The sequence below is a fragment of the Petromyzon marinus genome, chromosome 48, assembly GCF_048934315.1.
Source record: "Petromyzon marinus isolate PM22_M1 ecotype Great Lakes invasive population chromosome 48, UKy_Petmar_22M1.pri1.0, whole genome shotgun sequence".
In the NCBI taxonomy this organism is placed as follows: domain Eukaryota; kingdom Metazoa; phylum Chordata; class Hyperoartia; order Petromyzontiformes; family Petromyzontidae; genus Petromyzon; species Petromyzon marinus.
The window spans coordinates 2,049,137-2,072,524 of NC_133714.1; the positions used below are offsets into that span (position 1 = coordinate 2,049,137).

Below are 23,388 nucleotides of genomic sequence, written 5' to 3' on the forward strand. Positions count from 1 at the left end.
CCACTGAGCTATTAGCTTCTTTTTTTTAGAAGCGACCCTGGCCACAAATGATAGCTCAACTAAACAGCTCATCACGTGGAAATGTAAAGCAGCCAAATAATCTACATAACCCTGAAGTTGCCTATAACACCTGTTTTACGAACGGTGGGCACCCACCTAATGACGATCAATCCTGCTTAGCTTCTGAGTTCTGATGACATCGGATGCATTCTAGGGGATTTGATCAGAGGTAATGGGGTTCTCTCTCACATGCACAAAAAATGAATGAGTCTCCTCCCTCTCTCCTCCCCAAAGTGGTAAGACTTCACATTGATTAATTACACGGTAGGTGGTAAGATAGTGGGGTTATAGGGGCTTTTACATTAGCAATCAAGGTGTGTGTTATACAAAATAAAACCCACACTAATTTGAATAATATTACTCTTACCATAATAACATACCATTTAACGATCGGGAGGTCGTACGTGATGGGGTAAAGTGTGCCCACTCCCACCTCTCCCAAAATTCCTGGCCAGCGTGGAAGAGTAGGCCAAACATCCCCTCCGGCGGGGCTCTCCCAAGCCACTCGCTGAAGCGGAGGCCCTTCGGCGGGCGACTGCGGCGCAAGCAAGCGAAGTTGCGGGGCCTGCACCTTCGCCCCGGTACGTGCGGTGCGCCCGTTGAGCTTCTTTCGTACCGCACGTAGCCAACCGCGCTGATCGGTGGTGTAGGCCGGGGAAGAGGGGGGTAGGGGGGACCGCGTACCTCCCTGCCAGGAGTTCCGACTTCGCCAGGAAGACCGCGGTCTCCGCCGATGCCCTTGGGGCCCCGTCTCCCGGCGAGCGGCCGCCCCCCGTCGCCGGTGCCGACGAAGCTCTGCTCGATGAGACGCCGCAGGGCGCCGATCTGGCGCGGGGTGGCGGTATCGACGGGCAGAGTGCGCTCGCATTACCGACTTGCCACCAGCGTCACGGAGATCGGTTACAAATTGCCAGTTAAGCGCGCGGCGTGTAACTTAGACGAAGGATACCAATTACTTTGAGGTGTGTAACTGAGATACCAATTTACAAAATGTAGTGAAGTTACAACAATTTCAAGTACGTGTGATTTAGACACCACCTATCTCGCTGGCAGTGGGGGGCACTAGATGCAAAAATATAAATATCAGAGTCGCTCAGTACAGGACCGATTCAGGCAAATCACCACTGACGTTAAACGTGGCTGTGAATTGAACTCGGGTAGCCGGGTTCACAGCCTAGCGCGCTAACCACTGTGCTTGCGCTATCCAGAGAAAAAGATCTGCCGTAGAGCCTGAACAGACTGTTGCTGTTTGTGAGCACCTATGAAGGCCGGCACTGCACACGAGGGGGTGGGTGGCCAGCACTACGCCCGGCCGCTTTTGTATCCCTTGTGGCGATGTTTATACACTGCACGATTTGAGGCTGAGTCAACATAAGGGAGGCTGAGGACCGTTTCAGATAATCATCACTGGTGTTAACCATGAGCGGGAATCAAACCCGGGTCGCCAGGTTCTTAGCGCGGCGCGCTAATCTCCACACTGTGGCTACCCGCTACACTACCGCTACACACACACAACAAGCAACAAGTGAACCAAGCAGGTTTGTATATTTCATGTAGATACAGGAAACTGAGTTACTAAATCTCACCCGGATCCCGTACTGGTCGAGGATTTTCAACATATTCTGCACGGTGGGAAGAAACAAACAAACACACACACACACACGAATCGTTAAAATTCGCAAGAGAAAAACGTCACAATGACAAACACGAACAAGTAAAACTTGTTTCATTTTGTAGTAAAAATAAATAAACAGGGGGTTAATAAATGGGCCGATGTAGCGCTGGTGAACCGGCAACACCAGCACGTCGCTTTCACACCGGGCGGCGTACGTAGCGGCATGTCTCGTAACGGTCGACACTTAAATGGGCCACGGGCCCGGAGCAGACACCTCACCTGTCGGCACCACCTGAGGTGGCATCTCTTGGGCCGTTCCAATGTCTCTATGTGGCCGACGGCACTCCTGCCGTCGTTTTTGTTGTTGTGTGCACTTGTTGTTGCTGTAAAGTTCTGACCGCGAGCCCCGACTGGACATCTGTGAAAACGAGCTTTGTAGCTCGTCGGATTCCTCCGGTACGAATAAAAATTCTGATTCTGATGAGCGATTTATCCGATAAGTACTTGAAATGAGTGGCATCAAGTAAATCACTCTGATTGGCCACTTATATAAATTGGTGCCACTTAAAGCCGTGCGTCCTTGGGCGGTACCAATGTTTTTCTCCTGGGTATTTTCTTGGCCATATGGCAGTGAATGTGGGCTGCAGGATTAATGTATTAATGTTGAACTTCTTTCGCACCATACGTAGCCAACAGTGCTAATTGAATATGATTAATACCGCGACTCCTGCATCACCATTTATAAGTAATAATATAATTTTATCTGCAGGAAAATAAAGTGAATCAAATACATACAGAGTTCAAGTAGGAATGGCTCTCAGCGAGTCTCAAGACTCGTTATTGAGAGGGTCCTGTTTGGGATTGTTTGATCAATCTCTTGGAGTGTTTTTACCCCAAACGTGTATTTGTTTTCTGTTATACATATCATATGGCAATTGTCTTTGTGCCAAAAAAAGAACAAAATCCACTTGGAATTTTCAACTTATCAGTGCGCTACCCTGTGTAAAAGCATGGCCCCAGAAGATGATGTTGCAGAACTACTTGTGAGGCACTTCAACAGACGTCTTAGTGCCTTGTAAGCATTGTTCATCACGTGCCAATTAAATTGATGTTTAAATTTTTCATCCTCAGAGCTGCAATTCCAACACATTGCACGCGATTTAAGTTTGTGCAGCCATTGGAGACCAGACTGAGACTCTGAACTCGCCCTCCTAGTGGACCCGGAATAATCACCGTTCTCGAGGGCCCGATTTAACAGCTGGTGACTGAAACCCAGACTCAAACCCAGGAACTCTGTGCCACTGGCTCCGTGTATCTGGTTTATTGTGTCTCACCACTTTGGCTCCAGGGTCTCCGGGCTTCCCAGAATCCCCCGCAAACCCCTGAGATCAGAGCCAAAACGGCCACAAAGAAATGTTAGTCTCGGACAGGAAACGGCGTACATGATAACAACAATGATCACGTTTGCAAGGCTCATTTCATCCGTAGATCCCCAATGCGCAGAAAATAAACCACAGAATCAGTGGGCTAAACGGCCAAAACTAGGGGGGGGGGGGTAAAGACGAATTTAAAGAGATGATTTTCAAGATGGGACGAAATATATCTCACAGCTCTGAATGCCTTATTAGCGAAGGCAAAGCGTTGCAAAGCGCGTGAGCTGCACTGGCAAGAGCCCTATCACTCCAGGGTACTTAAAAATAATCACAGGTATGGACTGTCGCTGTGGGGAAACGCTATCTCAGCATCGATGTCTGAAGAAATCCTGTGCTGGACAAAACATTGAGACATTCCTTCCCTCTCGGTGACGGTGAGGAACCCCAACGCACTCAAGCGCGACTTTGTCAATAAAGCGGAGCACGACACGACCAACGTTGAACCAACCCGCCGAGGAGTGGAGCGACGTGAGAGGGAGCAGAGTGCGTGGAGGGGACTGGATTAGGACGAGGGAGAGATGGGCAGGGGGCGAGTTCCACATTCCTATGGTAGGGTCCAGTCTATCAGCGTGCTGACCCAGCAGTCAACTCCTGACGAGGAGCCTAGCGTCAGGCCGTGACGCAATCGGCACGAGCAAACTCGCCGGGCAACAAACGACTCGGCAGTTGACTCGAGCGCCGCTGCTGCCGAATCGGAGGCGGCGACTTTTGACTCCGGGCTGGGGCGAATTCCACTGCCGCGGTGCCTCTTGGAACCGTTTTTCACACGTCGGCGCGCGGCGTCGGCGCGATTTTTACTCCGACGGGGGTCTGCACGCGGCTCAAAGCCCTAGTCCGCTGCACTCACTCACCCTGGCGCCCTTGTATCCCGTGCCACCTTTCAGTCCCTGCGCGAGACACAAACATGGGGGGAGGGACATCGCGAGAGTGAAGATCGATTCATCGGCAACGGTGTGGCGTTCACTCCGACCTTCCAGCGCGAGGGCGTCGCGAAGACGCAATGCATGGCAGGCGAGTCGAGGACGCGGCTTCACCCAGTTGGGTAACTTGCGAGTAATTTCACATCCAACAGATGTTGACCGTGACACCGGGGTGGCCCACTTCTTTCTTCATCTCTGAACGTCCACTGTGACGCAGTGTTAACCGGGGCGGCCGCTGGGGGCTCCAATTGCTCGAAATGCAACGAGTTTCAAACGCACGCTCGACCACGCCAGGCAGCGCTGGATCGCCACCAGCAACACAGGCGAACAGCGATCATTGGGCAACGCTGCCAAGTCACCTCTCCACCTCGACTCAATGTCACTTCGTACTGCTACAGAGGAGTTCGTCGCATGGCAATCGAATCAAACATTTATTTTACGGCTTCCAAGGTGTGAATATACCAAATTAAATGATAAAAAAGGAACAATCGTGACATAACGGAAGTGTTTTTTTTTTTTGCCCAGTCCAATGGAGGCATCATCACTGCAGCGACACACCACTACCACTCCGCTTACTGCCGACGCAATTGTCTGGCTCCACAGCCTCAATGTGAAGTGCCCGGGCTGAGAGCATCAGCTTGGCGTGCCCGAGCACCAGGCTTAATCAACGGTGTCGCCCCGATTTCAATCCGAGGTCTCGGTAACGCTGGGCCAGTATTAGCGCTCGGCTGAGTCACCCGGGGCCATTTCTATTCCCGTGCTTGATGCGACGGGTCATCTTTACACGCCGACGACGATAGGACAGGCCTCCCCCCGCTTCCCCCGGTGTTAAGGTCAGTAGGGTCAGCGAGGGCTTTATATGGATGTCACCGCCGCGGCCGGGATCTCTCTGTTGGTTGAACGCCGGTGGGTTATCGCACCCCCCCGGGTCATCCCATCTCTCTGTGTATCTGGCGCCGACGAGCCTGCAAATTGCATGCGTCGTGTACCTGCTCCCCCATCGGACCGGGAACTCCGGGCAGCCCCTGCAAAGACAAAGCGGCGCAACTCATTTCTCTGGTCAGAGCGAACCAGACCAACGAGCTCCTCAGGATGAAATCACAATTAAACCTGCAACCCGGTTAATGTGGTTTGACATCTGGGCGGGGAAGCGGAGGGGTGAATCTTGATTATGATGATCACAGGCGGAGTTTGACTCCAATATTTGTGCAGAGGGGCGGGAGGCAGGGGTTTCATTAGGATTTGCAGGGTGCATATAATTAATTAAGTGGTGTTTTTGATCTTAATGATAAACTACTGATAATAAAATAATAAAGGTGTCCAGTTTGGGAGGGGCTTCCCCCCACCCCCTGTGCCCCCCCCCCCGTCCCCCACAAACTCCGCCCACGATGATGATACGTCCAGCACCGCACGTTTGTGTCGTATCTCTGGCCGTCCGTCAGTCACCGTCTGAGTCGTGGTCTACCCGCTGCTGGGCGAAGGCCTCCCCGTGTCCTTCGCCATCCGCCACGGCCGTGTGACGCCGCGACCCGCCTCGCTACCACGCGGCCATCGATCCCGCCGCTCCGCCCCTGCGGCGGATGTGGCCCAATCCCTCCTTTGGCTGCCGCTCCATCGCTCCGCTCGAGCGTCGCCCCGTCGTTGCCCCTCTGGCCACGACGTGCCCCCCCCCCCCGCCCGATAGTTTGGATGTCGTCATTAAAAACCCCTGCGCCACGGTGCCCCGGTCCGCGCACGTTCCCCTCTCCGCGGCACCTCGCGAGTAATTCTAAGCCTGCATCCGTCCGTGCTTCCTTCGCTTCCACTTCCACTTGCGGAGGAAGAAAAGAAAAACGAACCGCCATCTGCCTTCCCCACGCAATTAAACCACATCGATGGCTTTCGGAAATAAACACAGTCTTATTAAGGCTGCGGGGGGGGGGGGTTTCTACCCGGAATAGAATGCTTAAAGACCTGGGTAAGTAGTTATCGCTCAGCCCCAGGGGTCCAGCCGCACTGTGGAAGTCGGAGGAGTGGGTGCCCTGAGAGGGAACGGCTCGCAATGGTTATCAGTTAAATTACAGACGCGCAGTGCCTGTTACTTGCTCGTGCTCACGTTACTTACTGTTGCCCCGCTCTGTGCCGTACGTACAACCCCTCCAGTATAAATAAATATTCTGATTCTGAAGTTAATAAAGTATTAAAGCTTTCGTGACTGTGTAAAATTACTCATTGTTTTTTTCGGTAAAGTCACGTATGTACATACGTGACTTTACCGAAAAAACCCAATGGGTGATTCTGAAGTTGTTGGTATCGCTTAGCTACATCTAAAAGCTTTGTCGGTGTCTCCGTCACCGTCATCGTCATCAGCCATGATCAATCCACTGCTGGATGAAGGCATCCCCAAGCTGTCACCAACTCTCACGGTCCTGCGATGCAACAATCCACCCAGCACCCGCACACGAACTGATTCCATCGCTCCATGTCCTCAATCGACGTTCACTATCGAACGCGTTGCATTCCTCGGCTGCCGCTCCTGCTGTTGCTCTTGACCATTGTCCATCGTCCCTTCGAGCTGCATGTCCTGCCCAAGCCCACGCTGACCTTTCTTCATAGTTTCGATGAGGTCATTAACCTGAGCGTGTGCTCACCGAAGCCACGCATTCCTCTTTCGGTCTCTCAGCGTTCATTCCTGGCACACATCTCTTCACGATTCTTCGCAAGTTTTCAACTTTTATACGAAAGAGGTTTTATTTTTCATGAATGACCTCGGTGTTTCTGACCCCCTGTGTCAAAGCAGGTTGTCCGTTACGCTTCAATATGAAGTTCGTCCGCTGCCACGTCCATCGTAACCGCTCGTCAAGTGGCCCCAAGTTTAATCACCAAACAGCGCCCAATTAAACCAACGAGATTGTCGGTTTCACCGTGACGACACCGCGAGGAGGTTACCGGCAGACCGGATGGGCCAGGGATACCGGTGATCTGTCCACCGCCGGTCGGTCGATATTCAGCCGGCTGCCAAAACAACAACAACAACAATCACTGAGAGAGGTTTTTTTTTTGGTTGGATCGCGTAAATACAAATGTGTCGTTAAACCCGCCGCACGCGACAAAGCCAATTAGTTAGGTTTGTGACGTAAACAAAACATAGCAATTCGTTACCAGTACAGTAGTGTGTTGGAGAGTCAACCCATACAATTTGAGTAGAATTATGGATAATAATTATTACTCTATTATGGATAATATTGGTCCCGAAAGTCTACGTGTTAAACTAATCATCACAGTGTCACCCATTCTTCAGTGTCAAAGCAACATTATTTTGTTTTCACTTTTTCACAATCCTGTGTCAGTTGTGCTTCTAAGCATTGCCATGACAAAGAAGTGTCGCAGAGCATTGCACTGTCTTAGAGAATGGCCTGTGGAAAAATACTTAATAGAACTACTTCTGAAATCTGTTCAAATGGGCTTCTTTTATCCGCATTACAAAGCGCACTTTGCCACGCCGTGCTGCGTAGAAATATTCACCGCATGGCAATGAAACTGATTTTTTGTTTTAATTCTCAAAGCTGGGATTTAACCAAATTATGTGAGAAACTCAACTTTATTTGGTCGGGTTTATTTGGTGGAGTCATTGTTGATTGGGCTGATGCTATCAACTCGCATGCACTTGAGATCCTGGCTTATTAATGGGAAACCCGGATTTGAACCCAGGTTATGAGCGTTGCCAGCTCAGAAGCACCAGCCCAGCAAGAAAAACTTTCAATAAAAAAAAGGTCATTACAAAATATCATCATAACCTAAACACACACACACACTCACTTTCATTCATATACAACACTCTTTTGCACGTATCGTTTTAATTAAAAAAATATATCAATATTTTTTCTCCCACAGGGTATTTGAAATGCGATGGAGATCGTGATTCTCAAGGCCTAATCATGAAAAGGCTCTGCGAGTTTCATGAAAGCAATATTGCTGTGCGATACATCAAAAGTCACTTTCATTTTCAAGCAAAACGCTGACCTTTGACCTATACTAACGCCCACATTTATTTACGGTAATTCCCAATCCTTGCCTCAGGCCAGACTCATAATTCTCGTGTGCATGGCAGAAGGCATCGTTATGTAATGCGCTATTTACGTAGTTTATACTCACCACTTTCTCGTGCTCCTACTTATTTCCGACGTAGCGATGAGACTAAAAACTGGATTTTTTTCTAAGATATATATTCAGACCTGAATTTTGCATTGTTTTATATTTGCATTCTTCGCAAGAACTACCAATTATACTAAAACACATTTTGAACGCGACCGAAGATCGATTAGCACCTCCGATTAGCACGGTTGGTTACGTACGGCGTGAAAGAGGTTCAATGTAAAGAGAGGAAGATGCACATTCTGGAGATGGACAATGTTTCCTCTTCAGCGTCGCAGGGTGGTGGCAGGTTTAACGACACATTTAAACATTTACGCGATCTAACCAACACCCCCCCCCCCCCCCGTATTATGGATGATATTGGTCGCGAAAGCCTGGTGCGTGTTTAAACAACAAAACTGCGGCCATACTCACAGCTCCGGCGGGGCCTCGAGCACCCAGGGAGCCTTGCTTCCCAGGCAAGCCGTGCTCCCCCCGGTCTCCCTTGGCTCCGTCCCTGCCCTGCCATTGACACGAGCAATAACATCGCCCCGTAGTCACTCGGGAAGAAACATAGTGCAGCACCGGAGCCCCCGCGGCAAGGTCAGGGAGCACAACGTCTGTGTGGTCAATTAGAGAGAGAGATCAGAAATCGGAATATTTGGTTATGCTGGAGGAATCTGCTGAACTATAAAGCTCCTTTCTTCCCAAAGATGTCCAGCATCTCAATCTGTTTCGCACAGGATGCAAGGACGTTGACTGAACACGTCCACGTTGACCTCAGTGTACTCAGATCGCATTTTCAATAAACGACGGGTTTAGAGTGTACACCGTGCCCACTAAACCACTGTGGTTTGTGACTTTGCAGCACCCAGTCCAATGTCTGCTTCCGCACAACCATAGGCAGCCATGTAGTGCTGGGGGATGGATGTGCTTACTGTGCGATTCGCACCTTGCTAACCGGTCATTAAGCACCCTCGCGGCTACATGTGCCGATGGTACAACCTCAGTGCCAGCTTTAGCCAAGGAGCCTGCTGCCACCTTGTGGAGACTCAGGCAGGGGTGGCGTAAGGCATAAACACACCAAGCAAGGACCTGGGGGCCACGAGCCTCGAATGAATGAACAATATAGGGGTGCACTAAATCTCAGCTCGAGTTCAGATCGCCGCATGGCCCACTTTCAGACGCTCTTCTGCTGCCGTCTGGAACACGCCTCTTCCTTCCGATGTTAGGAAGCCGCTAGATTGAAAACTCATTTCTTGAGAACTGCTTTTTGTGCTTAGTTTGTTGTCCTTCCCCCGCACCTCCACATAGCACACGGTTGGCTACGTACGGTGCGAAAGAAGTTCAACATACATACAACAAGCGAGTCAACACATCAAGCCAATTAATCTCTCTCATCTCGACCTTGTCAGCATCTGTCGTCTCTTCATCTCACTACGGGCCTATGTTGTCCACATTTCTGTAAGGATAAGAATCTCTGTTAAAGGCCGGCCATGGGCCTCATGAGCAGCCTCTGCTTTCCCAAGCGGAGCTCGTGACGCGTGCGGCTGTCTTGGGTCGTACTCACATCTCGACCGAACCGGCCCGGGTCCCCGGCTGAACCCTGCACGAGATCGCAAAAGGCAACGTCGCTCATCAGCACCGAACGGCACGACACAGCCTGACCAACACGCCACCAAAACGAGCAAAATATACAAATAACAATATATATTTTTTAAATGTGGAAAAGGCGCGGCCCTGCAATCGCTTGCTTCCGCCACTGCTGGCGGAAGGGTCTCCACTCAAGCGAGCTCTGGAGAGCCCCTAGAAAGGGAGCTTTGATTTATTGGCTGATTTAATCTTCGACGGTGGCCAAATGTCTTTGAGAGAGGTTGGGGATCATCCACCTTCTGATCGACAAAATGCTGTCGTGCGGACAGAGGCTGGGAGGGTTTACGAAACCTGCGAACATTTGTGCCCACGGCCGAGAAATGTTCACTGCATGGCAGTGCAAACAATATTTTCCTTGATGGTTTAGCCATTGCAGCGATTTGCCACTGGGTTGAGACCATCAACTCGCTACAACTTCGCACCTCCGATTAGCACGGTTGGCTACGTACGGTGCGAAAGAAGTGCAACATACATACACACATACACTCGAGGACCTGAATTCAATCGTTGTTTGTTATCCCAGGGTTTCATCAGCGCCGACTCAGTCTCTCTGACCCCTTAATCACTCGGCCCCCGCACACAGCCATTCAGTCAAACAGCGCCCATGGGGAGGGGGGGTGTGGTGTGCCAGGCGACGTGGCCATGTGGGTGAGCCGTGGTTGTGCTTGTGGCCGCACCTTGATGCCGTCTTCTCCCGGCACTCCGGTCTCGCCCTGAACGCCACCGACAGAGGGGCGCTTTAGACGGAGCGACTCGTACGGCGGAACAAAGGAAAGCAACCGCGAGCTCACAAGAAAACTTGTCTATGGCCGTCAAACCAGCGAATCGAACCTGTTCCCAGACTACAAAAGCAAAGATTCCCTCGTGTATAGCCTCAAGCGATTTTTTGGGCAAGTGCCGTTAACGAGCACCTATGAAGGCCGGCACCGCACACGAGGGGACTTTGTGGCTATCACGATGCCTGGCCGCCTTTGTCTCCCCGGTGCTGATGTTCAGATACTTCACCAGATACTCAATTGAGGCTGATTCGACCGAGGGCAGGCCCAGGACCGGTTCAGATAATCGTCGCTGGTGTTGGCCTTCAGTGGAAATCGAACCGCTACACGACTACTTCCATACGACAAAAACAGCCCATATAGCCTTAACAGACTGTTGGGGCAAGTGCTGTTGGCAAGCACCTATGACTTCCATACTACAGACGCGCGAGGGAACACGAGTGCACACGGCATCGCGAACGCAATCCCATCGACGCTGAGTGATGCGGAAAATCAGGGAATGCCTCGACCGTCCTCTCCTGTGCCGGGCGGCGGAGCGATGCTACCGCGCCTCGCCCCACGCGTTTCTGCCATCGCGTGGCGGCAGCCAGGAGGGAGCCTTGGGGCCCTCGCGGCCGGTCCAGGGCCCCCAAGGCCAGTTCACGAACATTTCCTCCGTTCTCGTCCTGGACCTTGGCTTGTGTGGCCTCAGGTGTCCTCGTGCCCAAGACTTCGAGGGCTTTGTTTCTATTTAAAACTATTCAATTATATCTTTTTTTAACAGGTAAGGCCAACTGAGTGATATTGCTCTCTTTCAGAAGCGACCTGGCCATAAATGTGGCTTATCATGTGGAAATCTATAACAGCCAAATACTGTAAGCGCATGTTGATTCTATATGTGGAAGAAAACCCGGAGGACTCTGAGAAAAATATACGCCAACACGGGGGGAACAAGCAAACTCCAAATATACAGGCGTCAGGGTAGGGATCGAACCCATGACCTCCTGCATACCATGCAAGGCGGATGACATCTCGCCACCGTGGCGCCCTAACTGGACACGTGCAATTTATCACAATTCCAACTTTCATTACATTTCTCGGTGTAATTTATCAGTTTTGTTCTGCAACGTGAGCTTTGTTCACTGTAGCTAACCAGGCAGCCTCGAGGAGATGGCCTTAACCAGCCTTGACTTCGGACTTGCCCTTCGTGGGTTGTGACCTTGACATCGGCCTTCACCTCGTGGGTCCTGGTCTTATATCCAAGACTGCTGGGAAAGTGCCTTGAGGCACTGCAATCGCACAGTGGATTAACCAAGCTGTGGTGTCGGGCAGCCCAGGGTCGCGGCAGCCAATGATGTTGGTTATCCACGCTCCTCTCCACCACCGACTTCTGATAACCACCAACGCTGCCGCACCATCAACGCGCAGCTTGGAAGGTCTGCTCTTTACCAAGTGCCACCACCACCGGAATGGCTTTACATCCTCCCGCTTGATGCAACGGAATTATCTTGGGTTAACGATGAGCGGCGTGTGAGTTGTTGAACCGTTTTCACGTTGTGGAACAAAAAATATGTCAGAAATGAATGAGAGTGCCGGTGAAGTTTACGGACAAACCTTTCTTCCTGAAAGGCCTGGCTTTCCATCTGTGCCTGGCTTGCCCTGCGAACACACAAACGCACAAAAGTGTTACACTCCACAACGATTTACTCATGATAGAAGTGAAAATTACACATTTTAATTGTAATTTTTTCAATTATAAAATAACTGAAAACCAAAACAATAAGACGACAATATCTGGATCTTCAGCACTATCTCGGAGTGCAGTAGTGTCAATTTTTTGTTCATTTATTCGTCCATATATTTACACAAATCACACATCGTTGACACGGTTTCATCAGTTGGCGCAACGGTTAGCGTACGAAGAAGCGATGAACCTGGCAACTCGAGTTCGATTCCCTGCCACAGCTAAAATGAGCAGTGAAGAATATCCCCATTCCCCCAGCTTGCACTGATACGCGCGGTGAAGTATGGTCAAACAACCCCACGACCGTTATCCAGTTGTGGATTAACAATTGGCCGCAAATTTTTTAAAATAGTTTTTCTATTTTATTTACATTCATTTAAGCATTCACAGCGTTCACCTTAATAATTAATTATTTAAATTTTATTATTATATTTAAAGACGCTTCTCGTATGGGTGGGTATCAAGTACACATTTGCCTATCTGACCGTATTCTGTTGGTGGTGACGTTGCTGGTGCATTGGCAGTGGCGCGAAAGCACCGTCAACAACGACAAAAGCTCAACACGCTCCCACTCAATTACGCTTTGTGGCCTTGATTCAAAAAGTATATGATAGGTGACGTTTCAGGCAATGGCCTTTTTTCACAGCACATGAATAGCGAGGCCCAGAGCGGTCCGGCCTGGTAGCACATTGGCCAATAGCGCGCGACTCACGGTCAAAACGATGAAAGGTCAAATGTCACGTTTACGAGCGTGTGTTCTACCGGGGTGCCTGGGTTTCCAGGTGGCCCGACGGGGCCCCTGAGGCCCGAGTCTCCCCGTGCTCCTGCCTTGGCCTAAAAAAAGGAATGAGACGAGGCCAGAATCGCGCACAGAGCATGTCACGACAACAACAACATCAACCACAAGAACGACAACAAGAACAAGCATCATCATCGACAGAACGGGTGGCAAGAGTGAAGTGACTATCACTGCATTCATCATTATTAGACCTCTTTTGCCAGTACCAAAATATAATAATAGGTTTTTTCCTCTTTTTTCTGGCAATAAAACTGAAACCTTTTTACAAAGATTCATGTCTGTATTAACCACAATACCTGTAGTCAAAATGCAGATGACGCCAAAAGGCGTCATCTGGTCGAGCAGCAATTGGGTCGAGGCTCAAAAGAAAGCCGTCCCTTGGTGTGGACCAATCAGTTTCAAGGACAATGCATATATTATCATAGTATGTTTTTTGTTTGCAGTATTGTGGTTAATGCATGCATGAATCCTCGTAAAAAGGTTTCAGTTTTGTTTCCAGAAAAAAGGGGAAAAATCCTATTATTATTACATCACTGCATTGATAACAGATGTCAGAGCAGTAACTCAAAATTATTAAAAATGGAAATGTTATTTGCGTGAGTCGAGCAACTCATCGCTCACGGTTCAGTTTTGGGCTAGAACCACGGGAGTAACCATCTGGGCCAAATTGTCCATCGTAAGACCGTCCCCACCATCACTCGACACAGCCAAACGGATTAAAGCGTCTTGGTTCGCGCGAGTTTAACGATGCGCCAGGTATCGCTGTCTCTGCTCACCGGCGAGCCGAAAAACAACTCCCACAACCACATTCAGTGATTGCCGTGCTGTGGACACGCAGGATGTGCACGTGACAGTTTAATGCGTTTGGCTATGTACGGCGGTGGATGGCCTTACGACTGAAATTCAACCGGATCGTTGTTACGGCCTAACCGAAACATCTATTATGAATCGTAATAATAATAATTGCTGCAAGAACCGACGTGTCGAGCCACGTACCGTTACCCTAAACAGAATAGTTTCTACATAATGGCAGCTCCTGGGCTCGCGTGCTGTAATTGATGCATCGCTCTTACAGCGACATTCTGATTAGAACTGTCCCGTCATTGGATCAAGCCTCTCACGTGTAGATTATTCGCAACTCAAAATGTATGCACTGCACCCTAAATGTATTTTTTCACCAGAGTATAAAGGAAGTTATATTAAAACTAAAACCTTTTTTATTTAACCAGGTAAGGCACACCGAGTTATAGAACTCTCTTTCAGAAGCGACCTGGCCACAGATGATACCTCAACGAAGTGGCTTATCATCACGTGGAAATTTATAGCAGCCATAAGACTCTAAACGCATGACGTTGATTCGCAATGTGGAGGGCAAAAACCGGAGGACCCTGAAAAAAATCCATGCAACTACGGGGAGAGAGACACACACTCCAAATATACAGCAGGCGTCAGGGTCGGGGTCAAACCCACGAACTTCTGTATACCAGGCGAGGTAGTTAACATCTCGCCACCACGTGGGATGCGTAATCAGGGAGGAAGTTTATATTATTGTCCATCCTCTAGATTTACGTAAAAAACAACCTATTTCATGTTAAATAAATTACAGTTATTCGAACGAAAAAAACACCTGATAATTAGTGGGTAAAAACATTGAAAAGCCAATGGAAACATAAAAAAAAATATTTCTCCCTGCCATGCTCTCTTATCAAAGGGCCTTTTCACTTGTTCATTTCCTTGACATTAACTCACATTTAGACAAGTCACAACTTCCACATTTTACTCTCAAGTGTGGACTCAAAAGCACGTCTCGGTCTCTTTGTTCATTTGTTAAAAAACGTGCTGGCCCAAACATCTGTAGAATCAGGCCGCAGTTGTATTTCTAAAATCATTGTACGTGAAACAAAAGAACACTTACGTCTCTTCCCGCTTCCCCGGCCTTTCCCGCTTCACCCTGAAACGAGCGGGAAACAAAAGCAACGAAATTACGATGCAAATAGTGATGGGTTGTGTGGATGAAATGTGTACATGTTGTGGGTGTGAGTGATGGGTGGTGTGAGTGACGTGTACATGTTGTGGGTGTGAGTGATGGAGAGATGGGTGGTGTGAGTGACGTGTACATGGTGTGGGTGTGAGTGATGGAGAGATGGGTGGTGTGAGTGACATGTACATGGTGTGGGTGTGAGTGATGGAGAGATGGGTGGTGTGGGTGACGTGTATACATGTTGTGGGTGTGAGTGATGGAGAGATGGGTGGTGTGAGTGACGTGTACATGTTGTGGGTGTGAGTGATGGAGAGATGGGTGGTGTGAGTGATGTGTGTACATGGTGTGGGTGTGAGTGATGGAGAGATGGGTGGTGTGAGTGACGTGTACATGGTGTGGGTGTGAGTGATGGAGAGATGGGTGGTGTGAGTGACGTGTACATGGTGTGGTTGTGAGTAATGGAGAGATGGGTGGTGTGGGTGAAGTGTACATGGTGTGAGTGATGGAGAGATGGGTGGTGTGAGTGACGTGTACATGGTGTGGGTGTGAGTGATGGAGAGATGGGTGGTGTGAGTGACGTGTACATGGTGTGGTTGTGAGTAATGGAGAGATGGGTGGTGTGGGTGAAGTGTACATGGTGTGAGTGATGGAGAGATGGGTGGTGTGAGTGACGTGTACATGTTGTGGGTGTGGGTGATGGAGAGATGGGTGGTGTGAGTGACGTGTACTTGTTGTGGGTGATGGAGAGATGGGTGGTGTGAGTGACGTGTGCACATGTTGTGGGTGTGAGTGATGGAGAGATGGGTGGTGTGAGTGACGTGTACATGTTGTGGGTGTGGGTGATGGAGAGATGGGTGGTGTGAGTGACGTGTGTACATGTTGTGGGTGTGAGTCATGGAGAGATGGGTGGTGTGAGTGAGTGTGTACATGGTGTGGGTGTGAGTGATGGAGAGATGGGTGGTGTGAGTGACGTGTACATGGTGTGGGTGTGAGTGATGGAGAGATGGGTGGTGTGGGTGAAGTGTACATGGTGTGGGTGTGAGTGATGGAGAGATGGGTGGTGTGAGTGACGTGTACATGGTGTGGTTGTGAGTGATGGAGAGATGGGTGGTGTGAGTGACGTGTGTACATGGTGTGGGTGTGAGTGATGGAGAGACACGAGCCGTGGGTGACATGTGTACATGATTGTGGGTGTGAGTGACAGTGGTATGGGAGGTGTGGATGTCATGTACATGGTGTGGGTGTGAGTGATGGAGAGATGGGTGGTGTGGGTGACATGTGTACATGGTGTGGGTGTGAGTGATGGAGAGACACGAGCCGTGGGTGACATGTGTACATGATTGTGGGTGTGAGTGACAGTGGTATGGGAGGTGTGGATGTAGACACAATGTAGATGTGGCTCTAAGTTGGGTGGTGTTCGCATGGTGTCAGACCCGGGCTCCTGGGCTGCCGGGTAATCCCATCTTTCCATCCTTCCCGTTGACTCCGTCTCTCCCTGGGTAACCTCGGTCTCCCTGCAGGCACCAACACCCATGGACATCTGTGTGTGAGCTCTCATTCAATTCATAATAACTCATTCAATCGTTGTCATCATCGCGATCAAAGTCGTCGCCATCAATGTCACGCACAAATCCTTTTGGAAATATAATTTAACGATGGGAGTGCTACATTTCGTAATGTTTACAGTCTTAAGCATCTCCTTGTAACAAATATATTGTGAATAAAGCTACCAGATGTCCTGACCTGGTGGGATTAGTCTCTGCTTCAGAATATCTGTCCCAGTGTCCCCCCAAAGTATTTGTAAAAAATTCGATTTCATCAACCGGATCATGCGGGCAAGGGGCGGTCTACCAATTGAGTGGGTGGGGCATATAATGAGTGGGTGGGGCTACCTGTGGAGTGGGTGGGGTCTATAATCAGTGGGTGGTGCTACCTGAAGAGTGAGTGAGGCTACCTGTGGAGTGGGTGGGGCCAATGATCAGTGGGTGGGGCCCGGCATAAGAAAGAGGCCATTCGCTGTACGGGTGGGTGGAAATGTTGGCTGAGTGGGCATGGCTATGTAAAAGTAGGCGGGGCTGACCGAGAGAGGGCCATCCAGCTCTCCGTGTGTTCCAGTTGAGCCTCCTGGACACATGCAACTTCACGTGTGTGCTTCTTCCTTCGGATTGAACTCTACAGTAACAACATTGGCACGTCCCACGACAGCCCCCCGCCTCTCCCTCCCCGGTGTCTCGACGGGCACCGTGTCGGCGCCGCGCTTCGCACGACACTCCCCGCAGCGTGCCCGGTGCCTGGTGGACTTCATCCGACCGGAATCTGGCGTGGCCCTTGCGTTAACAGACTCCGGTGGAATGAAGGGCAACAGAGCTCACCGGATATCTCTCGGGAGAAGGCGGCAATCTTCTTCGCGTGGGCTGGCCACCAATTCACGTGGCTCACTTCCCGCGCTCATTTCACGACGTTTTGTTTTTTTAACTAAAAACTAAACTTTTTATTTTGCCAAGTAAGGCGCACTGAGCTACGTAGCTCTTTTTCAGAAGCGACTGTGGCCACAAATGATTGCTGAACGAAGTGGTTCATGATGTGGACATTTATAGCAGTCAAATCTCAACGTGGAAAAAAAACCCGGAGGGTCCGGAGAAAAATCCATGCGACCACGGGGAGAGAGACACGCAAACTCTAAATATACAGCAGCAGGCGTCAGGGTCGGGATTGAACCCACAACCTCCAATATATCAGGCGAAGTAGTTAACATCTCCGAGCCACATCATGGCGCCCACAGTTGCACACAGTTGCTGAGCTCACAGGACACAAAGGCCTTAAAAACACCAAGCGGTCAGCAACAAAAAGCACGAAGTTGTAATCGATAAGCGCGAACGCGTTCATGAATTGAGTGATGTATAAAGAGTTTTGGGAACAGTGTAAAGGTTCAGCCCTGCAAATGCTTGGTCACACCACTGCTGGCAGAAGGGCTCCCCCCAATGCACGGGGCCCGGGGCGGTTGCCCCGATTCGCCGTGTACTCCTAGGGAGGGCTCTGTGTGTGGGTTTTCTCTGCGTGCCCTGGTCTCCTCTCACACAAAACTAAACGCTCGTTCATAATTAAATCGGCCACGCACACCAGTGCGAGGCCCTCGTGAAAGAGAGTCTTTAGACTAAGGGAGGCGTTCCTCAATAGATATATAGATAAATAAATCACATAATTACGGTCAATGCTATGAAATAAATGCCTATAATGCACGTAAATGAAGACACACAAACTCACACAAAGGATGTAAATCACATCACTGGTACAACAACAGATTTCGGGAAACCTACCTTCGGCCCTGCAGTACCCTTGACTCCTGGGTTTCCCTAGGGAACAAAAAAAATAAGAACATTTAACATTTTCGCATAATCCCATTGAGTTGCGTGGCATTTCTCCAGCAATTCCAGTTTCCTCCAAGTTGCTGAAATGTTCAAGCAGGACTTTAGCTGACAACTAAATCAGGACCCTCATTGAGTCTTAGAGAGATCCAGAGATATTGTACACACACGGGAAATTGTGGAGCTGTAGCTGTGCAGAAAAAAAAAAACGTTTTAGCAATGACTACAAAAGGATAAGGCTTTGCCATTTATAGGGGTGCAGTTTTGTAAACTTTTTTCTCCCTCTATCTTATTTCATTCCTCTTTGCCGTTTTGGTGAGCCAAGTGACCTCTGCACTCTGCCTTGGTCTCGTGGGTTCTCACCGAGTTGAATAAAAAGACACTCAAATTCACTGAAATGCCGCAGCAAAGTCGAGAGCACCTCACATTCCCTCTCATCTCATCTCAACCATTCCAATGCACTGCTGCGGGCTAGCCAACGGGACTCCCCCCCCCCCCCCCAGGGGTAGCGGTCCCTCAGGCCTACACAGTGCCCGGGCTGAAAACGCGGCACGTCTGCCAGTAGGGGGTGGTGTTGCTACGTGTACACGGTACTCACTCGCTGGCCGTATGAGCCGGGTGCCCCCACAGGCCCCTAAAGCAGAGACAGAAAAAAACGACAAATCTCAAGTGCAGCATTTCGCGAGGGTGCGTCAACCGTTATCGAACGGAAATTATGGATTTTTGTGTACCATCATCATAAATCCTTGACTGCCAATATATATTGCATTTATATAAAAAAATATTTTGCATGAATATACAAATATGCGTGTGATCATTCACGACTCAGCCTTCGCCCTTCACATGCCCCTCCATAATCACTCGACGAGTTTTTCACGATCCGGGGCCGTCACTTTAGTCTATCGTCTGTTCTTTGTCCGTATTCGCCGTCTCACTTTGTACTATTTCAATCTCACGTATACGGCCTCTCTTTTTCTCTTGTCATTAGCCTCAACGAAAAATTACCGCGCCGAAAGACGTCAACAATCGACGCTTAAGACGCACGATCCGGCGCGTTTATCCCCGGGCGGAAGAATGGCACGCCACAACACGACGCGCGGAGTATGCCGCAGACGGACGTGCAGCCGGGCAAACTGTGCGAGGTCACGCACCCCCCGGTGTGCTTGTGTGGCACGTGGTGTCAGCTAAGAGTCAGAAGAAAGCCCCCTGATAAAAAAAAAATACTCACCAGGATGCTATTGGCTGATCAGAGCTCAATGTTTTCCGAAGCAAGCAGGAAAACGCCCAGGCACAAACCCTCCTGCCCTCTCACCCCTGATTTTGGGCGGGAAACCAATATCACGATTCACAGCAGCGATGTTGCTAAGGCAGTGAGGCAGTGAGACACGGGCTGAAGTAAAAAGTCCGACTTCTCGTGTACAGGAACTCAGGGCTCGAGCTGGAGTCCCAGATTAAAAGAAACCCACCTACAAGAATGAAACGGGGCCTTAACGCCCCCCCCACCCCCCCCGCCCGCGCCTTGCCCAAATTCAGCCCTCTCCCTCGCGGCCCGGGAACGTCGGGGCCGCTTTCAGGAGCCATGGTCCCCGGTTTCAGTTGCGCCTTCTGCGCTCGCGAAACATCCACTCCACCGGCCAGACGACTCGACGAGGACCCCGCCGCACCCCCCACGGGTGCACGCGGCGACCGTTGGGCCGGGCAAGACGTAGGGACGGCCCCGAGTGGGAGGTGACGTGGGCGGGTGCCGTGGTGGCGGCCACTCACCCGTACTCCGATGAGACCGGGGACTCCGACTTCTCCGGTCGACCCGGGTTTTCCGTTAGTGCCGGCGCGCCCCTTGGCCCCCTGCGTCGCCGAGAAGGAAAAAGGGGCCACAACGGTCAGCGGCAAAACGACGGCGGCAGCGGCGGCGGCGGTGCATAACGGGCGGCCGTGCGCGAATCCCCCCCCCCCCCCCCCCCCCCGATGACGGCTGTTCGTGCTTGTGCGTAGAGGCCTTGCCTTGACTCCTCTGCGCAGAGTCCCTCTGTCCGTATCGGGCACCTGCAGGTGAAGGGAGGGGAGGGGGGGCACATCATCAAGAGAGTGACCGCGATTGCATGCCGACTAACGATGCTGCTCACGGGCCCACCCACGCTGTTGCAGCAGCAGTGGCTGCCGAGTGAGGTGCAGGCTGTGGCTTGTACGGTGCAGCTGCACTCACGTATTGGGCAGGACGGCCCGGGGATCCTGGTGGGCCCTGAAAAAACCCGGCATCACGTCCTCGTTACGTCATGTTACGTCACAGTGCAGACAAACACACAGTGCACGGCAATTTGTACGCAACGCCTTTAATAGTCACGTGACACGCGTGTCTGTGCAGTGAATGTTACGATTCATAAATGATTGGTGGGATAAGGCCACATATCGATCTGGCCAAATTTCCACCGTTAAGAACCCTCCACGTCCACACTTAAATGGCATTCAGTGGGACTTACCTAAACAAAACAAAAAAGTTTAGCCTCATAATAATAATCAAAAAATACTCGCGTGCTTAGTTGACAACTGTTTTGTAATAATTGTTGATTTTGTTTTTAAGTGTCGAAGGGCAGCCGTTAGGTTGTGAGATGTAATGCCGTGACACCCTACCAGGGCGGTGTGTCCCTGGGACGTGAGGACACTTGGCCCTACGGGATTGTGGGCGGCTTCGCACTCCCTTACCGTGTCTCCCTTGGATCCCCTCGGCCCATTCACGCCCGGTATTCCCTAGACGCGAACACAGAAATCGCCCACGAGTCACGTGCACCGTCAGGGCGAGCACCCACGAAGCGTAAACCATGACCACGCAAACTCTGGTCACCCTTGCAGCACCAGCGGATTTTGGCTCGTCGTTGAACGAAGGCGGTCACCGCATCTCGTGCTTTCAGATGCGCTTCTGCGGCCGTCTCTAACGCTCTTTCGATATTAGCTATGAACTTTTAATTATAGATTGAAAACACTTTTCTTTAGAACTGCTTTTTTGTCTTTAGTTTGTTGTCCCCCCCCCCCCCCCACCTCTGATTAGCACGGTTGGATACGTACGGTCCGAAAGAGGTTCAACATGCGTACATAAATCACGGATTACAGGCGTGCACCACCGCAGGCCGGCTAATGATTACCCCCCGAATGGCTTCCTGTGAATGTTCACAGTTCAGAGTCACGACTCAATTAAAAAAATTGTTTCGTTCGTCAATTTCTCCGACTCATTTTTACCCTTTCCCATTGAGAAAAAAAATAAAACTGCATCGGTACCGAGGCTCCCACAAGGCCATGCGGGAGGGCGTGTGGCACAGTTTGTTCTTTGTTTGCATTTTGACTGCAGGTATTGTGGTTAATACAGACATGAATCCTTGTAAAAAGGTTTTAGTTTTGTTGCCAGAAAAAAGGGGAAAAACCCTATTATTATATTTTGGCACTGACAAAGGAGGTCTAATGATGTAGATGCTCACCCCGAGCCCTCATTACTTTGATAGTGCATTGTCTTTGAGCTGTACGCCTTTTGGCGTCATCTGGTCGAGCACCAATTGGGTCGAGGCTCAAAAAAGCCGTCCCTTGGTGTGGACCAATCATTTTCAAAAACAATGCATATATTATCATAGCATGTTTTTTGTTTGCATTTTGACTGCAGGTATTGTGGTTAATGCAGACATGAATCCTTGTAAAAAGGTTTCAGTTTTATTGCCAGAAAAAAGGGGGAAAATCCGATTATATTTTGGTACTGGCAAAGGAGGTCTAATGATGTAGATGCTCACCCCGAGCCCTCATTACTTTGATAGTGGATTGTCTTTGAGCTGTACGCCTTTTGGCGTCATCTGGTCGCGCACCAATTGGGTCGAGGCTCAAAAGAAAGCCGTCCCTTGGTGTGGACCAATCAGTTTCAAGGACAATGCATATATTATCATAGTATGTTTTTTGTTTGCATTTTGACGGCAGGTATTGTGATGAATGCAGACATGAATCCTGGTAAAAAGGTTTCAGTTTTGTTGCCAGAAAAAAGGGGAAAACCCTATTATTATGATCACATTTAATGGCCTCAAAATCACTTAATTAGGGAAATCCACGGTGAAACATTGATCGCTCCTCCCTGACGGCACACCAATGCCCCCACGTGCAGGCTGGCGCTTGACACACCCACGGTTTGAAGTTAATTTTAATTTGTCACACGGACGATCCCATTTAGCCAGCACAGCGAACATCGATAAAACAAAAACGTCAACGATGCAGGGAGCAGGGACAGCTGCCACTGGGGGTCCCCTTGGCTGCACTGCAGCAAGGCTCAGGGATGCTTGGGGTTATGGTTGCTAGGGGATGCGATGCAAATCGCTCTTTGCTGCCGGGGTATTTAAGCACCCTATAATTGCAGATTAATTATCCTTACAATGTCAGTGACGTAAGGCGGGGGCAGGGGGGGGGCGTTTGGTTTGGGTATTTGGTGAAACGATTCATGCGGCACCTGTTTGCCTGATCTGCCGGACTGTCCCCTGTCGCCGGGGTCACCGCGGTCCCCGTCCATTCCTGACGGACCCTGCACGAAAAAAGGCATCGCAGCCGACCGCCGTTAAAAAACACGCGGCAGGCGTGTGGGCGTGCTGGCGTGCGGGTGTGCTGGTGTGCTGGTGTGCTGGCGTGCGGGTGTGCTGGCTGGCGTGCTGGCGTGTGGGCGGGCTGGCGTGCGAGTGTGCTGGCGTGCGGGCGTGCAGGTGTGCGGGTGTGCTGCCATGCGGTTTGCTAACGACGCCTGTTGCCGACGGCGTTTGTCGGTGGCGAAGTTTGGGTTTTTTTTCTCGCAACCGCTTAGCTTCGATGACGCCGAGCGGACGAAGATCGCGGCGACGCGACAGAGACTCGAGCGCAACCGACTGTGACGGTGAACATCAACGGGGCTGGGTGAAGACGCAGGCTGGGGATTGTTTAGGGACGTGGAGAGAGGCG

The 23,388-nt window shown here is 50.4% G+C and overlaps 1 protein-coding gene across 2 annotated transcripts in view; it reads right to left on the bottom strand.

Annotated features, from left to right (window-relative positions):
* LOC116952812 (uncharacterized) overlaps positions 1–23,388 on the bottom strand; it is a 151,999-nt gene that overhangs the window by 59,559 nt on the left and 69,052 nt on the right. For both annotated transcript variants that reach the window (XM_076074443.1, XM_032972481.2), the window contains exons 46-65: positions 22,910–22,981; positions 21,139–21,183; positions 20,642–20,677; positions 20,440–20,481; positions 20,203–20,283; positions 19,037–19,072; positions 18,391–18,426; positions 16,507–16,587; positions 15,008–15,043; positions 13,056–13,127; positions 12,164–12,208; positions 10,472–10,507; positions 9,712–9,747; positions 8,577–8,663; positions 6,957–7,022; positions 5,018–5,053; positions 3,960–3,995; positions 3,010–3,057; positions 1,647–1,682; positions 745–885 (exon numbers count right to left, since the gene is read on the bottom strand). In XM_076074443.1, the coding sequence (XP_075930558.1) occupies positions 745–885; positions 1,647–1,682; positions 3,010–3,057; positions 3,960–3,995; positions 5,018–5,053; positions 6,957–7,022; positions 8,577–8,663; positions 9,712–9,747; positions 10,472–10,507; positions 12,164–12,208; positions 13,056–13,127; positions 15,008–15,043; positions 16,507–16,587; positions 18,391–18,426; positions 19,037–19,072; positions 20,203–20,283; positions 20,440–20,481; positions 20,642–20,677; positions 21,139–21,183; positions 22,910–22,981 (1,104 nt within the window). The remainder of the gene's footprint in view (positions 1–744; positions 886–1,646; positions 1,683–3,009; positions 3,058–3,959; positions 3,996–5,017; positions 5,054–6,956; positions 7,023–8,576; positions 8,664–9,711; positions 9,748–10,471; positions 10,508–12,163; positions 12,209–13,055; positions 13,128–15,007; positions 15,044–16,506; positions 16,588–18,390; positions 18,427–19,036; positions 19,073–20,202; positions 20,284–20,439; positions 20,482–20,641; positions 20,678–21,138; positions 21,184–22,909; positions 22,982–23,388) is intronic.